We start from the raw sequence: 17,384 nt of genomic DNA, 5'->3' as shown, positions 1-17,384 counted from the left end.
ATGGATCTATATGATCTGAAGAACAGAATATCAAAGTCTATTTTTTACCTTCCTTTAATGTTGTGACTAACAGTACGTCCACAGTTAACAGCCTGATTTCTACAAAAGGATTTTGCATATTGTTTTCTGTTATGGTTTCTTTAATACACACTTTTAGTAAAGGAGGATTTCATTGTTCAGCCGATGTCATAAAAGTACTGAACAGTTCACAAGTTTCATGCTTCCTGACTTCTAATGTGTCTAATTATGAGATCTGATATATCTAATCACCAAGGGTTCGACGTGCTGCTTTAGTTGCTCGAGATGCTCTAATATGTTCTTCTTTGTGATGATCCCCAAGACAATCCTGAAACAGATCATGTTATGCTAATAACTGTGTGTGAAATCAAATAAAAAAAAGTTCTAGTCATAATGAAAAAGGTCTAGAGTAGAGAAAAACTAAAAAAGAAAATGGGTTGCAAGAAAGCTAATGAGATAGTTAAATGAAAAATGATTTGAAAGTCAGCACCCTTTCCCAGACTTTTTTTTTTTTTTGTTCTGTCTTCTAAAATGCTCAATCTTCAGCAACCCCAGTGCAATGTTTCTCATATCAGGTACAGGTCAGGGAAGTACACTTCATCCCTTCTCCTCAAATTCACCTTTCTTCAGATTTCAGTGGCACTGAAACTAAAATCTACTTTATTTCCTTTGTTTGTTATTTTCTCCTCACAACTACAGAAAATTATTTATATTTTAACAAGCCACACTAAATAACCGAAGTAATAACTGTCAAGTCAAAGCAATCGAGGTTTGAAGCTGCACTACAGAGCAGCGTTATATGGCGTCCCCAGGAACAGACAAATTTCTTATTCACCATGGTAAAAATCAATCCACTCCCTGGAATGGATGTTCTAGTCACAGCTAGGAAGAATCAGCTTCGTCTTTATATAAATCTGTATCTGTCCTCAGCAATTTCTGCACAGTTCTTATTTGTAATTGGATCAGAACCAGTAAGTTGATGTGTGTCTTCATGTCTATTCAACTTGCATGAAATTTGCCAAAATTTAATAGTCCTCCATGTCCACGTGACTATGTATCACTCACAGTACTTTGCTGACCTTGTTGTAATGGATGACACACTCATGGAAGACCACAAATTTGTAAACTGAACGAGGACAACAAATATAAGTGTCACGAGACAGCAAATTTTTAAAGTCATCCATACTCATCGATACTTTATCATAAAGTGATTAAGAACTCACAGTACAGTTTGACATAGCTTTACAAGACTCATCTTTCTTTAGAGTCAATTTTGAAATCAATGTCAATGTTTGAGCACTCAACCACAACAGAAGCTATGGAAAAAAATATCGTAATATGTATCAGTGAAGTTTCATCAACTCAAATTTCCCTGCACAAAACAGGAATAATAGCATGTCTGCACTAACTTCTAAGTGTCAGATCACAATGCCATTTCTCTGGCATAGGAAGGTTTTTAAAGAGCTACTTATACTTCTGAAAACAGCTATTTGACATTTGATATATTTGATTTCTTATTTTTTAAGAAAAAAAGCACGTTTAAAATACATTTGTTTTAAAATACACCTGAATAAAAAAAAAAAACCTTAGAAATCAGTGCAGTAGTTAAATGTTTGACACTTAGAGCAGCAGTCAACAGCAAAACAAAATAAATCCCACCCATATTTCAGGTTTCTTGATTTTGTCCCATGAACAGAGATCCTAAATAATGTGGATTAACAGACAGCGTTTCACTTCTCAGGTGACTTAAAAGACATGCTAGAGAGAAAGCAAGATATTATGGCAGAAGCTGCAATGCTGTGTGTCAAGTGGTTAACACAAGTGATACAGGAAAGCAGAATGTTGAAGTAGAACAGTACTCAGAAAAAGATCTTGTAATAAAAAAAAGAAATATATCAGATAAGAGACAATTTTAACGAACATTTCTCTGTCTCCATGCCAAGGGCCAATTTATTTAGTGGTAATCACATGACAACTCCCTACAGGCATATTTACAAACATCCAAATCTTGTAATTACTTTCTTGAAGTATTTCAAAGTGCAGAAGTAAAGGTTGCAGACTGAAGTTTCAGAACTAGTAGCACTTACTTAGTTTTTAGTATTCCAAACCTAATAGCTTGGTGGTAATTGTCATTACCAAACTCTAGAAGAGGAGGTATTGAACAGACCTTTCTCTACATTGCTTCTTATGAACCCAGGTAAGCTCAACAGCTGATGTACTTCATATTGACAGAACACACCCAAGCAGGAAATACAGGCCTTAGACTGCATCACACAAATTCTGACTCCTCCACAAGTGAGTTGCACACACAAAACTGTTGCTGAATGAGCGCTGGGTTTTTTTTCAGAGCATCTTAAGACAACATAAACTACTGCCTGCTTACTTGGAATACAAGGGAAGAGTAAGAATTTAAGTGAAGTGCCACTGCACAGCACCTTCTTGACATACAGCAGCAACTATATGGATCCAAATACCATGAAAGCTTTGAACCTAGAAGTGAAAGTTACTGTGTCTAACAAAATGAACGGCATTGCTGCCACTTTACTCACCCGTTGTGTGTTACAAGGCACTGCCTCAAACCCAGCTTCCGGAAAATATCAACCACTATTTCCATGGGCGTGTGGTCTGTCACGGTGAAAGGGCTCATGTCAAGTATGCTCCTAAGCTTCAAAGGCCGAGGGCTTTCTGCTGGAAGCGATGGGGTATGCTGGGCAAAACAGACCCTGGAACTGCCAACAATCCCTTCCTGCTTCTTTCTAGCACTTTCTTTAAGAAAGTTGAGGGTTGGGGGGGAGACAGGAGAGGGAGAAAAATGTTAAATTCTTGGAGAAAGATGATTTAGTACAAACAGAAAATTCAATCAACACTACCAGGATCTGATGTTGTTATTCCCTAGATGCTGATATCCTGATGTTGTGTTTCTATAGCCACTGCTTTATCCCCAAGAAGCATTCGTGCAGAAATCAGAGCAGCCATCTACCATGCAGGTTTAGCCATTCTTCAGCTACTACCCTTCTCACTCCCACAATTAACTTGTATTTACTGTGGAGAGGTGGAAATACTGAAAAACTATCATACAGTAAGCACGCAGACAGCTGCTGAAGAAGCTGTCACAAAGAAAGCCAGTCTCAGTTGATGGCTCCCCCCTATAAAGATGACAAATGCTGTCATTATCATCATCATCATAGAACAGCTCGGGTTGGAAGGGACCTTCCACCCAGTTCCAACTCCCTGCCATGGGCAGGGACACCTCCCACCAGAAGTTGCCCAAAGCCCCATCCAGCCTGGCCTTGAGCACCTCCAGGGATGGGGCATCCACAGCTTCTCTGGGCAACTTGTTCCACCCTCTGAGAGAAGAATTTCCTCCTAACATCTAATCTAAATTTCCCCTCTTTTAGTTTAAAACCAATCCCCTTGTCCTATCATTCAAGTTTTAAGATTTAAAATCATTTCAGTTAGAATATATAACAATAAAATACTGGAAGATAATTACCTATTGCGATAGTTAAATCTCTTCTTAAAGCAAAGCCCACCAGTCTCTGCGATTCTTTTGACATAATAACAGGAAAACCGTTATAGCTGGTTTCGTTGATCAAGTTTTCTATGTCTTCAACTGTCATGTTATCCTGTGTCAGAACTGCTAACGGCGGATCACTTCTTCGAGGTCTCATTACATCAGCAGCCAGTGTTGTGTGAGTAAATTCCTCCTTTGCATCCAAGAAGGGATATCCATTCAGTCGGATGTGCGCCTCATAGATGCCTTCCCTACCAAAGGCATCTCCTACCCACTTACTGGTCATGACTGCAGCCATTAGGGGCACAATATATTCCAGCCCTCCTGTTAGCTCAAAGACAATAACTACCAGGGACACAGTCATCCTTGTCACGCCGCCTGCAAGAAAAATGGTAGCCATTAACATTCTACAATCAAGTAATATTGAGTTTAGTTTTCCTGCCTTCCTGTTGAGAACTGCAAACATAACTTTGTGCTGTTGTTTCATGCAAACTATGAATAAAATTATGTCTTTTTTGAAGCCAATCTTAAGTTAAAAATACTGAGAAATAAGGAAACCCAGTAAGACAATAATTTGGAAAAAGAACAGTACTAATGCAGGGAAGGAACAGCTAGCAATTCAACAGCTGTATTGTCCAAAGTATTAAGAATTTAATGCTGCTGTTGAACCATAAAACTTAATGAGAATTCTGAGCTGATTCAATCTTTCTTGACAATGGGACAAGACATGGATTATATTTCTCTTTTATTAGTAAGATGTTTGTTCCACAAAGGTTTCTGATACCATATCTTCTTCATTCAATAAGAACACATGTTCCTTCTTTCAACGCATTCAAAAGTGATTCACATTCAACTATTAAAAAAAAAAAACACAACCTCTCCAAGAACTACATTTGTTCCTCTGGTACATTTGATTGGTCAAATACTCTTCCCTAAGGAAAAAACACTACTTTTGCCAGAGCTACACTAATACCTTTTAAGTTTAACTTCTAAGGTAACTAAATCAGGACAAGACAAGACCTTCAGAGATCTTCTAGTTTAGGTGCCCAACTTCAGCATCTTTGAGTGAAGCTGAATTTCAGCACTTTGTAAAACAGACTTCTTAAAAGTATGTCTAACCAGACTCCCCAAATCATTAGGCACTTCTGAAAGTTTTATTTACATTATGAATTTAAAGAACATTTGTTACAATTCATGCAGAAGTGGCAGCAGATCACATCAGCTCCTTATAACAATTTCAACAGTACTTGACTCTTTAAGTCCTCTATACATTTCAAGAGAGTGTTTTCTAGCTGACGTCGTAGTAACATCTATTGATGCCAAAAAGAGACATCAAACACTCCTATTTAAATTTTTCTATTTCTCATCATATAATCAATTTCAATTTCATGTTGCTCTTCAGATCGTAAGCATCTGATGGTTTCCTGTAGATAAGTGCAGTCTTCTGAAGAGAGGGAAGTCCACAGGAGAAGGTGTTCCAATACTGCCCATGTTTATACCTCCCTTCATTTTTCATTGTTATTTTGGTAACAGAAAAAAATCTGACATCTATTTTGTTGCAATTTAATTACCTAAGCATGCAGCAGCACCAACCATGGCATAAAGACCAGGTGTAATGCAGTCAGCTCCAACTTCACACCATTCTTTGAAAATGAACCAGTCGTGATGGTAATAAGCCAGCTGCTCCACTGCAATTCCTACAATCCTTCCTGCTATGGCTCCAATTGCCATGCTAGGTATGAACAACCCAGATGGAACCTACAACAGAAACAGAAGAACTGCTGTCATGCTCATGGGAACATATTTGATGCATATTTTTAGAATTGGTGTGCTGTTGTTTGTTTTCTTCTTCCCTCCAAAAGAAATGCAAATACTGAAACTGTCATGTTAAAAACACGTAAACTGACATTGCAAGGCTAGTAAAACTTAACACAATGCTACTCATACCCCTGACCAACTTAGTTAGCGGAATCCATTTTATGAGCACATTTATTTGCATTTCACTGTATTTTAGAGCAAATCTATTACCGATACAGGACCACAAACTATATTCTCAGTGCTAACAGCACAATTCTGTCCAATGTATGTTTGCCCAATCTGAGCCATGCTACTAGTACTGAAAACTCTTTGATTTCTCATCTCCCTTATTATACCTCACGTTCCTCTAAACCAACATTCACTTACTAAACAAGCTTTGCACACAGAAGGATTGCCTTCACAAGTTGCTTCCCAGCTCCTATAAATCACACGACGAACAAAACAGGTCATTTTAAAAAGAAGCTTCACCTACTGTAACACGATTCTCCAAATGAAGTAGTGCATATAGAACACTAAGTACACTAAGAGGCAGGTAAACTGCTGTTAAAAAAAAAGCAGGTAACATTTCTGTTAAAACATAACAAAAACAAAAAAAACACAAGCATGTTTCTGCTGTAATTTTAGTTATTTAATCTTTTTTTCTGTTATTAACTAAAACCTGGAAAGGCCACATAGCCTTGTCATAGCAGAATGGTTTAGTGAAATCTTACTGCAAGCTTATATCAGTAGCAGCAAGAGTGAGAAATGAGGGTTCATCTGAGAAACCACTGTTGTGCATCTTTTCTCCTCCTTAGGAAGCTAATCTTTCAAAACAAAAAAAAAAACACACACAAAAAACCATACTGCATCTAAATGTGTCATTAAACCGGAAAAGCCTGCTGCTTCTCCTCACAGCATCTGTTGGTATCAGAAATACATTCCACTATGGCTGAAGTGCAAATCTTAACCACAAGCAGTAAAATTCTTACTTTGCATCTAAACAAATCTAAACTCATCTTGTCCAATAATTTCATTACAAAATTGCACTACTGGTATAATAGGAAACACCAATTATTTATTTTTCCACTGCAGAGCTGTGAAATGTAAGTATTATGCAATTCCAAACTGGGGATTTTACCCTGGAATCCAGTAGCTGATGCAAAACTGTATTTCAGAACCTATTCACATTATTATATTATCAATATTTATGGTTGCAAATAATTTCTAACATGCAAACCAAGGACAAATCAATACACCAAAGTCTGTCTGAAAGTCAGCTGCATGAGTTTTGTTGAAAGGTTTAATAATCCTTCATTCCCATTCCTGAATTACCTAATATTTTCAGTGCTGATGGCAGTAGTATTCAATGCTGTCATTTTAGCATAATATCCCAATCATGCATTTATCTCACTACTACTATTTCCCACAATTGTTTCTAAGCCCCTTTTTAACTGTTAAAATACATTTTTTTCCTGAGTAAAATTATTTCTTCGTGAGCAGTACTATACCCTGAAAAACTAGCATTTCAGACTTAGAAGTATTTGAATGTATCTTTGAAACTGCCTAGATCCTAGTCTGTCAGGAGTATGCCACAGAAATTCAGGCTCCAAATGGAAATTACATCGAGATTGTTTCTTATTCTTTGTTAACATATATTTTTTGTGCATTTAACTCCTCTTCGTTTCATCACAACTAGATAATGGTTACAGGTCTAACTGATTACAATTTCACAGTTGCATCCCTTTCCCCAAGCCTCTGAATCACACGTCACGAAGTGGAGAGGAACCTTCACACAGAAAGAGCAAAGAAAACCAAGTAGGTTCCACCCTGTCTCAGCTATCTCTTCCAGTGCATGCCAGCCTAACTGAAGGTATACTTCAGAGAAAATGGCTTATACTCTGGCACATGTACTATCTTTGAAACAAGCAAGGAATCAGGATATATGTGCACATTTCCACTTCTTTAGTAGAGTAGTTGGATACCAGTCCGGGCCTGAGGCCAATCTGCAATCCCATCCCAAACTGTTCATCATCAGCAATTAAACGCAGAACAAGTCCACTGAAAATAAACAGTCCATTATATACATATACTGTACATACGTATACAATCTATTTACTCTTGCAGTGTTGTTCCGTGTTAGACTGAAAAATAAGTGCTGCCAATCAACTTTCTGGCGATCCCCGTCCATGGCAGTAAAAGCAGTAGGAATCACCAGACCCCACAGGCAGCTGCGTCGCTTTGCTCACCTCACAGACCATCAGCTCCCAAGGGGAAGGGGCAGAACTTGTGTGTTTGCACATGGCTACAGCTCCAGGAACAGACCTGGAGAATTCGGAGGATTTTAATCATGATTTAATGATTTCATGACCAACTCTTTTTTTTTTTCCCCTCTCACAGAAATAAAGCTCAAAATATAAATAAATACAATATTCAAGTGACATTCCCTTCTCCAGATACTGCCTGACATTTTAACCTGACATATGCTTCAAAGCTTCAGACAAATGTAGGTAGCACAATCCCATCAGCAACTGCAGCACAAATCCTTGCCTATTTGTAAAGTGGTAAATATATTCTTACAACAGATTGCAAGTGCTAAAAGTATGAGAAAAGGAACCAAAACCAAATAAAGAGGAAGCTCTACCTTTCTGTAACTGAGTGAATTTTAATACACTAAGTGTGATCCTGTGCTGACAACTCCATGAAAAAGTCAGATGCACACTAACAGAGGAATGCTAAGAGATAGAATCTAAGTTATAATACTTAAATGGTAATAAATGTTGTAATGCTTAAAAGGCACAGCCCTAGATAAGTGAAATTCTATACAACAGAACTGTAGTATGATAGGTAAAATTCTGACTTATAGAAGACTAACGTTTCACATATACCCAACAGATTTATCTTACCCATCAAACAACCTATGGAATATAACATCAAATAACAGACTGCAACATATTCTCAAATACCAACAGGCGAGAAACACAAGACAATACTGTTCGATCAATCACAGAATGGTTGGGGGTGGAAAGGAGCTCTCCAGATTGTCTAGCCCAATGCCCACTCCCTTTTTAGTCCTGGTTCAAGCAGGATCAGCTACAGCAGGTTGCCCAGGACTGCATCCAATTAGGTCTTGAGCATCTCCAAGGATGGAGACTCCATAACTTCTCTGCATGACCTGTTCCAGCGTTCAACCACCCCCATATTAAGGTGTTTTCTTATGCATGCAATTATCGAATAGCAATGTACACTGTCAAAAACTGGAGCTAGTTTAAACACAAATCCTGCTTAGCAGACATTCTGCAAGTCGTGTTTGTGTTAAGAAACATTTAATATTGATGTAGCTGAAAAAAGTACAAAGGGAGCCTGAAAAGCCAGAAAACAGTGAAGGCATGGCAGTTAGGACATGCTGCTCAGAAAGCCGACACTGGTTGGAGAATAGCTTGAAGGACTGATAAATGAAGTGTCCAGGAAGGACAAAAAAATTAATTGTTTTGTAATGGAAATTTCCAGTACAGTCACATGAAAAGAGCCTGCTTTCTAGTCATGACATGCAATACTAGAAATTTCAGGAAATAAATCATTATCGGCTCCCTTAGCCTGGGGTAATTACATTAATGTAGTAAGTGAGGAGAGGAGATAAAAAAGATGCAATAGTTCAAGAAATATAGCCTTTTTTGTTTTTCATGCGACAGTACTAAGGAACCCAAGTGGTCGTGTTTGACCTCAGCTTTACTTGGCTTTTAGAAATTTTAAAATCACCCTCACTGCTGAATCAGGCCCATACAGCCCTCCATCCACACAATTACTGTTGTCTATAAAATTTAGCACCTACTTCTATTCAGCTGAACAAACAAAGGGCTAGTTTGAATTCAATGAACCTTAACATTATTTTCTACATGACTTGCTTATTAATCAACAGTAAACGGTTTTGTTTTTTTTCCCTTAAGAGACCTAAAACTACACATTAAAAAAAACTATAAAAAGATGCTAGCTTTGAGAGATGGAAAATGAGAAAGGCAGTAATGAAATAATCACAGTAGATGATGCAGCCATGGCATTCACACTTACCTTGATACCAAAGGTGAAGACCGTCATGATTATTTTAAATATGAGTGCTAAACACAACTGCCATATAGCTGAATAAACTCCGGTGCCTGCTGGGCGGTCAGGAATATCATCTACTATTTTGCTTGCGTTCATATCATTTCTGTAGTCACAGAGGGAGGAGGATTCTAACGGCCCACAGTCTGTGAACAGCTCTTTAATAAGCTCACTGGTGTTTAGCCTTGTATATGGATTAGGAAATGCGATGACAGCCGTTATTGCTGCAACAATAATAACCTCCAGGACAGGGTACTTCCCAAATTTCGTAGATTTGCGTCGACGACACCACGCGATGTTCGCTCGAATGAAAAATGCTCCCCAGAGCCCACCAAATACTCCCAGAAGAATAAAAGGAAGCAGTTCAAAAAGGTACCAAGGAGTGTGATATTCCACATAAAAAAGAACTAGGCGGCTATTACCAAAAGGATTGATGGACCTTAAAACAAACGCAGCTACTAAAGCAGCAAAAAATGATCTCCATAAAGTTTTCAGGGGGAAATAATAACTGACCTGCAAAAGGCAATACATGAGAATTGTTAGTGATCCAGTTAAAGATACTGGAAAAGACTGTTTCATGCATGTATTACAGTTCTGTTGATCACATGCTATATATACTGAGGAAAAAAGTCATATTATCAGTACTATTCCTATCACTTGGAGCACTGGAGCTCCAGCACATAATACATTTTTATAAAGCTCTAAAACAATTCATACTTAGATCAGTTTCAAGACCTATACTAAAGCAACACTGAAACCACTGCTGTTGTAAGAAAAAACAGAGAGTAATTTATGCTTAAAACCATCTCTGTTTATAAGCATCTCTTCCTAGCATTCAACAAACACCAGATCGGTTATTAGCTGTTCTCTCAAACTTCCCGCTAATACTGTTTCATCTCCTTTCAGCCAACAGTGAAGGGTTTCTGGCAGATGTGTGTTTTTATGAAGTATTGTTAAAACAACAACAACAAAAATTTAAATACAACATGCAAATTCACACTTAAGCCCCATACAACATGACTGAAATTTTGAGAGTCTTCTCAGCCTGTTTGTTTTGCAACAAAATAATTCTTCAAAATCCCTTAATGATATAGGGAAATTATACAAGTATACTTTCCTTCCTTCCCCCTCCCTCCCACTCAATTTGGAGATTTTTAGAAGACCATTAACATGTGAAATTTCTTAAAAACTGCTAATGATCTAAATAACATTGTTTTTGAAACAAAAAATGTTGAAAACTAATTTAACAAGAAACATTTCTTAGTGAAAATAGTTTGATGGCCTCGGTGGTTTTATTATAGTGTATTTGTTTTATTAATAATTAATGTATTCACTTTTGTTCAGTGTCTGAAACTTTGAAGAAAATGTTTGAAGGAATGACTGAACTGTCAAAGAGATTTCTAAAGCCTCTTACAAAATGAAAAAAGAAGTCCCACAATTTTCACTTTTTAGAATGCATTTATAGAGTGAAAGACTGGTGCCTCTCTCTATGTAAACTGTACTTATTGACTCAGCAATTCTCCAGAAAAATATACTTGAAAATAAAGCAAAGTTGACATTCATCCAGAGAAAAGAAAAAAAATCTTAAAGAGTTTGCCTATAACAGGACTCATCATTTTGAAATGTGGGTCCTAAAATAACTTCTCTCTTAGGAAAAACTCCACAGCTTAAAGGAATCTGAGATTTTTCATAAAAAAACATATTTTTAAATCATTTTTCCTTTAATGCCATCTCTTGACATACCTCCTCCAGACTGAAAAGGACTCCACCAATTGGGGCACCAAAGGCTACAGATACTCCTGCTGCTGAGGCAGCTGACAACACCTAGAAAAGACAGTAGTAAAGGGTTTTTCACAGTCTGTGATATGCTCTGAAAATGAAAAACACAATCTCATTACAGTTATCAGTTTCTGCTATGTTTCTGTCTAGGACACAGACTTGATAACAGAAAAGCATCAGGTGAGTGTATCAGAATGCTTATTAAATGTGGCCAGTGCCCATAGCAGCTGCTGACGAGATACCAGCCACAATGAAGCCATGGATGCTCCTCCAAGCATCCTCCCAAAAGAAGCCTGTGGTTCAATATGAAACTGCTGATAGCTCTTTTTCGAGAAATTGTAGCGAGCTTTCCCTGTACCAGAACACGTATGTAGTAAAGAAGTCCACCTACTGCAAATATTACTCATTGCAAAGAAAAAAATCAGTGACAGACTATGCAGTTTTTAAATCAGTCCTGTAGATTTGCACTCAGTACTCTTCAGGCAAAAACTTTCAAAAAGGCATAAGGTGAACGAAGATTAAGAGAAAAATTATTAGGAAACAAAGAAGCAGATGGTCCTGCAGCATCATGGATGAATTAAATTCAATGCATGAGGCTGGTTCAAGTGCATGTTAATTGTAACAATATCAGACAGGTTCCTTGCAAGAACAGTGGCCCCTGAAGCACTTACATACCTGTGGAAGAATGCACAGAGAAACTCCAAGAATTATCACACTCGAGATGAACAACGAAACCATGGAAAATAAATGATTTACTTAAGAATGCACTGCTTTGAAACTGGAAGTGAATCCAAGTTTCCTATACAGTCTGCAGTCTTCTTCAAGAAGCATGGAACTTGAGAGTGAGAGTACTACAGCACAGCTCGGGCAACACTCTTTCTTATTTTACAATGTGGAAATTTTATTATATTAAAAACAATGTTACATCTTGCTACTCACTATCATTATGCTTGTTTTCAATAGTATGGCTCTTAACTGCCAACAACAACAAAAAAACAGGTGAAGAGCCAAAAACACTGTTGTCGCCAACCCTTTCCCAGGAGCACTTTGTTCATCAGTTCAGAAATTCTCTGCTGTCCTCACACAAAACTGGAGATGATTGGCAAAATATAGAGTCAAGAAGAAGAAAAAGAAAGAATTTAAGGAAAAATCGAATGGTAACTGAGATGGGAAAAATGCAGAAATGCTCTGACATGGAAACATGGAAACAGTTTGCCTTAGAGAATGCTAGGGTCTTAACACAATGAAGAGCCATAGATAATTCAAGCCTAAACACACCCTGAGAGAACAAATATCTTCTAAACAAATCAGTGTTTGGATTTTTTATTTTTTTTATTTTTTTATTTTTACAAAACATATGGAAAATCGATACGTTCTAGAAATCATTTTACAAAAACTTACCTCTCGTTTTTTAGCTTCATTTGTGCTGTACTTTGGAAAGAGGTAGGAAAAAATATTCCCACAGCAGCAGGCAACATGTACCAAGGGACCTTCCTTTCCTAAACTCAAACCCGATGCTACAGCCAAGACTAAAGTGATGGTTTTTATCATCAAAGTCCACTTTCCCAAATAACCTCTGATGATGAAGCCGCTCAAAATAGTTTTTATCTGGAAGAAAAAAAATTGCTACTGTATTCGACTTTCTTCAGTAAATAATTACTTTTATCATTTTAGACATTTAACTTCAAAAACAGCCTTTCAAAAGGGCTAACTCTGTCAGACATTAAAGCATGCATCATTCTGATTACTACACAGAGCCCATTTGGTTGCCAGAGGCTTTTCATTTGCAACTTACTGTACAACAGAGAATAATGTACAACAACAACATCAATTACATTTGGTAGAAAACATATCTGCAGTGGTTTCTAGGACTGCATTCGCTGGTTTATTACGTAAATTGTCAAATGAAAGTCAGAAAATTCCTGAAGGAAAAAACAAACCTGCAAACACTATACTATTGCACTACACTAAGACATCTCACCCTTGCATCAATTACACCCCTTTCTATTTTTCTGTATTCCCTGTTTGTTGACATGAAGATGGAAAAGATCAGCCTCTTTCACTAGAAAGTGTCTTTCACTTTCCTAGGACTTTACTTTTCCTAACAATGTCACGTTACTGGCCTGCAAATATGCCTGTATATAGAAAATAATGCAGTTATCAAATCAAAGAACAACATATCTATAAATACGACATGCACAAAACACTGGCCAGCTGTGTCTAGAAAGTAAAGGTTATCTATATTTGGAGACCAATTTAGGATGAAATCTTTTCTGGAGTAACACCACAGATCTTGAGACTTACACAAAGGCAGGATTTCTTCAATTTCTGCAGTACAAATACATGGAAAATATTTACAGAATGACTGGAGAAGTGTGACTGACCGGAATTTTACTTTGTCGTCCTCCCCCATCCCCCACCACACTCTGTGCATAGTTGCAGAGAGCAACTGTAAAAAGATGAGTTTCCAGGGATACTACACAATTTGCTTTGAAAGCTGATAGTCGACCCACATTCTGTCAATGATCCTCTGCTCTCTGATCACTGCAGGACAAGGTTTGGAGGGGTGCTGGGAAATAACTCTTCAGAAGTTTACTCTCTTAGGCTAAGTATTTCCACAAAACGTAGTCCAGCCACAAGCATGAAGCCAAAACCTATGCACTCCGTACCTGAAGCTTCACAGCACCTCCTTTTTTCAGCAACAGTTGGCACAATTAATAGGAATATTCAAATTTAAATAATGTAATGTATTTCAAAGTCACAAGGCCCTTCCTCTTGGTTTCTCCCTGACCCTGTAAAGCAGCAGGAATTTTCACGCCAATATGAAACATCTGTAATGTAATTATTATTTACACCTCACCTCAGGTATCCCAGAGCCACAGGCATATGGAGCAAATACCTTCACCAGAGAAACTGCTAAAAAGGCAAAGCTCAAAGCCCAGAAAATGTACATTATGTAGTTCATTATGTATGAACCTGGACCCTAAAGAAAAAAAGAAAAACCCCAAAACGTCAGAATACAAATCTGATGTAGGAGCAGTCACTGCTTAAAATAACAGAAGTACTGAAAAGCATAGCCCTTTGCACATCAGCAAAGACTGGGTTATACAAGTTAGTGTTCTAAGACTTCACATTAACAAACAAACAAACAAGATAAAAACAAACATAGTACAGCACCTAATAGCTATAAAAATGCCTAAGATCTACTGAATACTAAGTCTTCTTTATTAAAAAGGTTTTATGCTAGAAAAACTAAAAACAATATTCTTAATTATCCAAGGACAATACAGACTTCATATCTGTTTAGTTTTTTGTTTAGTATGATCAAGAATAAAAGCTCCTGTTATTAACAGTTCTATACTCTCCTTACAAATTCCTTACACCCGCAATACTCCAAGTCCTCTTGCAGTATATAAAATGCACATTTATTAGAGCGTAACTAATTAATCAATTAAAATGCCGAAAAACTGAGCAATAGTAGAACCCAAAGCCCAATTTAGTACCCTGGCCTTAAGACCATTCTTTTCTTTGCTCAGTAGAGCAAATGCCTTCAAAGAAGGGGCATATACTTACCTCTGCTTGCCCAATTATTAGTTCTGCCCATGTTTTCCACTGTGGACATTTATCTCTCTCTTCAAACGTGGTCTCATTTGAACCCCAGCAACACTGTTCATGGTTAAACCACAAAGCACTAAGGCAAATGCCTTCCTTTAAGTCAGTCATCCAGTCAGCAGCAATATCGATTAATCCTGCCAGTGCCCCTGTTGTAGAACAGTTCTGCGTTAATGTTCTAGGAAGTGGAAACAACAAGAGCACCTAAAATGAAGTGGGATGGCATTAACTTATATAAACTGAAGTTACAGAAAGCCTAAAGAAAATGACATTTCAAACATTATTGATTTCGAGGAATATGTTATATTTCCAGTATAGTAAGATATTTGCTGAAGAATCTGGTACCTTTTGTTATTTCCCAAGTTGGATCCCAGAATCACTCAAAATCCCAGCATGGCTGAGGTTGGCAGAGACCTCTGGAGGTCCTCTGGTCCAAGCCCCTGCTCCCAGAGCAGGCTGCCCAGGACCATGTCCAGGAGGCTTCAGGAGATCTCCAAGGAGAGAGACCACAGCCTCTGTACAGCACCCTATTACCAGTGCTCCATCAGCTGCACAGCACAGAAATGCCTCCTGATGTTTAGATGGAACCTCTTGTTCCATCAAGTTTCTGCCCACTCCGTCCTGTCCTGGCTCTGGGCACCACTGAAAAGAGCCTGCCTACATCTTCTTTGCACCCTCCTTTAGGTATTTATAGATACTGATGAGATCTCCCCCCGAGCCTTCTGTTCTCCAGGCTGCACATGCCCAGCTCTTTTGGCCACTACTCACAGGAGAGGTGCTGCAGACCCTCCGCTGGACCTTCTCCAGTATGTCTAACTGTCTCATACCGGAGGGCCCAGAAAGACGTATTTTTTTAATCCCTACGCCGTACTTCTCCAACAGTCCACTGATACTACAGAGTTAAGAGTCAAAAGATGACTAATATTTTTCTGACAAAAGAGACAATATACTTTCTGACACAATATCTTACCATGCCTCAAAGAACTCATGAACTATTTTAGTATATTTTGTAAATACATATTTTAAAAAAAATAAAAATTCTTACCTTGCCAACAAAGGTTTTAGAACACCATAAATAGAAGACCATACAAACCCTGATGACATTCATGTAATAGATACACAAAATGGCCTAATACCATAACATGGTGAGCATGTAAACCTCCTACTACAGGTAACAAGCAGCACAGATGCTAAGCACTTCTCCAACTCAAAGCTTTTTTTTTTAAATCACAAAAATATTTACAAAAACCAAATACCTTTTTCATGGTACCAGTGTTCTGCAAAACTGCATCTGAAGTCAGTATTTTTGAGAATGTATACAACTGTTAATTAGTTATAATTTCCTATTTTTACGGTATTAATCGCTACCAGAGAAAGTTGTATAGAGACAGCCCCTGGACTTACTTGTATGAGCTGGCAGTAGAGAACTAACGCCGGTTCACATTTACTTACCTCCATACACCATCAGTTTAAGATTCTGGGCCAAACAAGGTCTAAGTCAGTATTTCAGTAGAACAGAATTTAAACTACATTAATTGAAATACATAAACTAAGACCTTTTCCTGACAGAAATCAAGGTTGTACCATTTGAGATTCACTGGACAGATACGACATAAAACAACTGAAACTGCAAAACCTGAGCAATGTTCATGGCCAGAATTTGCTAGCTTTGGTGCTCTGAAGCACAGTAAAGCTATTTTAATATACATTGCAGCTTTGGAGGGGGAGAAAAAAACCACACAAGGAAACAACACTGCACTTTCCCACTCAAATTAACATAAGCAATTTCCAGCAATTATACACTCCCACTTTGTATATTCAGAGGTATATAAACATGCTACACATTTTGCATATATATTAATTTATATGTGATTTGTGAGTGATTATGTATACATTTAAGTAGTAATTATACACTTCCCATGCCTTTTAACAGACATTTCTATATTCTGCAACTAATCAAATCCTCCTAGGACTTAAATCTAATATTTCTGTTTAAAATATTTCTTTGGAAAAACTGAGCAAAACATTTGCAACATCTTGCTTCTGCATATTTTGGTCACTTGAAACTGTGCCGGTAGAAAGTAGCACTGCATCACAGTGCGGCCACAAACTATCAAACAATTTCAGCTATAAAAATTCATCTTAAAATAAACCAAGTGGTAAAGGGTTTTGTTTCCCTTAGTAAATCCTCTCCCCGAAAACACTAAGGTCTGTATATCAAGATAGTGACTCTTTTCCTCCCTTAATGAAATTACAACACTAGCCTGAACTAGCTCTTATCCAAGTTGGTGAACAATACACAAATGAAATGTAAAGAAATACTCTCTTTTTTTAAATTACCTGATGCCAAGCCAGTTAGTGTGACTACGAGCCATCCTGACCATGCATCATACAAGCTTTTTGTCATCTCCCATGCTGATTCTTTCTTCTTGCTGTTAATCTGCAAAGAGAAATCATTATGAATAGTTGCACGTGTTTTTTTAATAACAGGAGAAAAAAGTATGTATAAGTAACTGCGTGATGCAAACTGCAGGCAAACATACCCACTCTTTAAGCTACAAGCATT

General features: G+C 37.6%; 1 protein-coding gene across 5 annotated transcripts in view; it reads right to left on the bottom strand.

Moving 5' to 3' along the window:
- The window catches only part of CLCN3 (chloride voltage-gated channel 3), a 61,723-nt gene that overhangs the window by 4,510 nt on the left and 39,829 nt on the right, over nt 1–17,384 (bottom strand). For 2 of the 5 annotated variants that reach the window (XM_048076232.2, XM_066996754.1), the window contains 10 exons: nt 17,159–17,258; nt 14,780–14,967; nt 14,067–14,189; nt 12,608–12,814; nt 11,171–11,251; nt 9,395–9,940; nt 5,104–5,290; nt 3,512–3,910; nt 2,568–2,784; nt 271–346 (listed from right to left, as the gene is read on the bottom strand). In XM_048076232.2, the coding sequence (XP_047932189.1) occupies nt 271–346; nt 2,568–2,784; nt 3,512–3,910; nt 5,104–5,290; nt 9,395–9,940; nt 11,171–11,251; nt 12,608–12,814; nt 14,067–14,189; nt 14,780–14,967; nt 17,159–17,258 (2,124 nt within the window). The remainder of the gene's footprint in view (nt 1–270; nt 347–2,567; nt 2,785–3,511; nt 3,911–5,103; nt 5,291–9,394; nt 9,941–11,170; nt 11,252–12,607; nt 12,815–14,066; nt 14,190–14,779; nt 14,968–17,158; nt 17,259–17,384) is intronic. The other 3 variants (XM_048076233.2, XM_066996756.1, XM_066996755.1) reach the window with 2 other exon arrangements.

The sequence above is a fragment of the Anser cygnoides genome, chromosome 4 (assembly GCF_040182565.1).
Source record: "Anser cygnoides isolate HZ-2024a breed goose chromosome 4, Taihu_goose_T2T_genome, whole genome shotgun sequence".
Lineage (NCBI taxonomy): Eukaryota > Metazoa > Chordata > Aves > Anseriformes > Anatidae > Anser > Anser cygnoides.
Note: the sequence above shows the minus strand (reverse complement) of the source record. Positions and strands in the feature narration are given on the sequence as shown.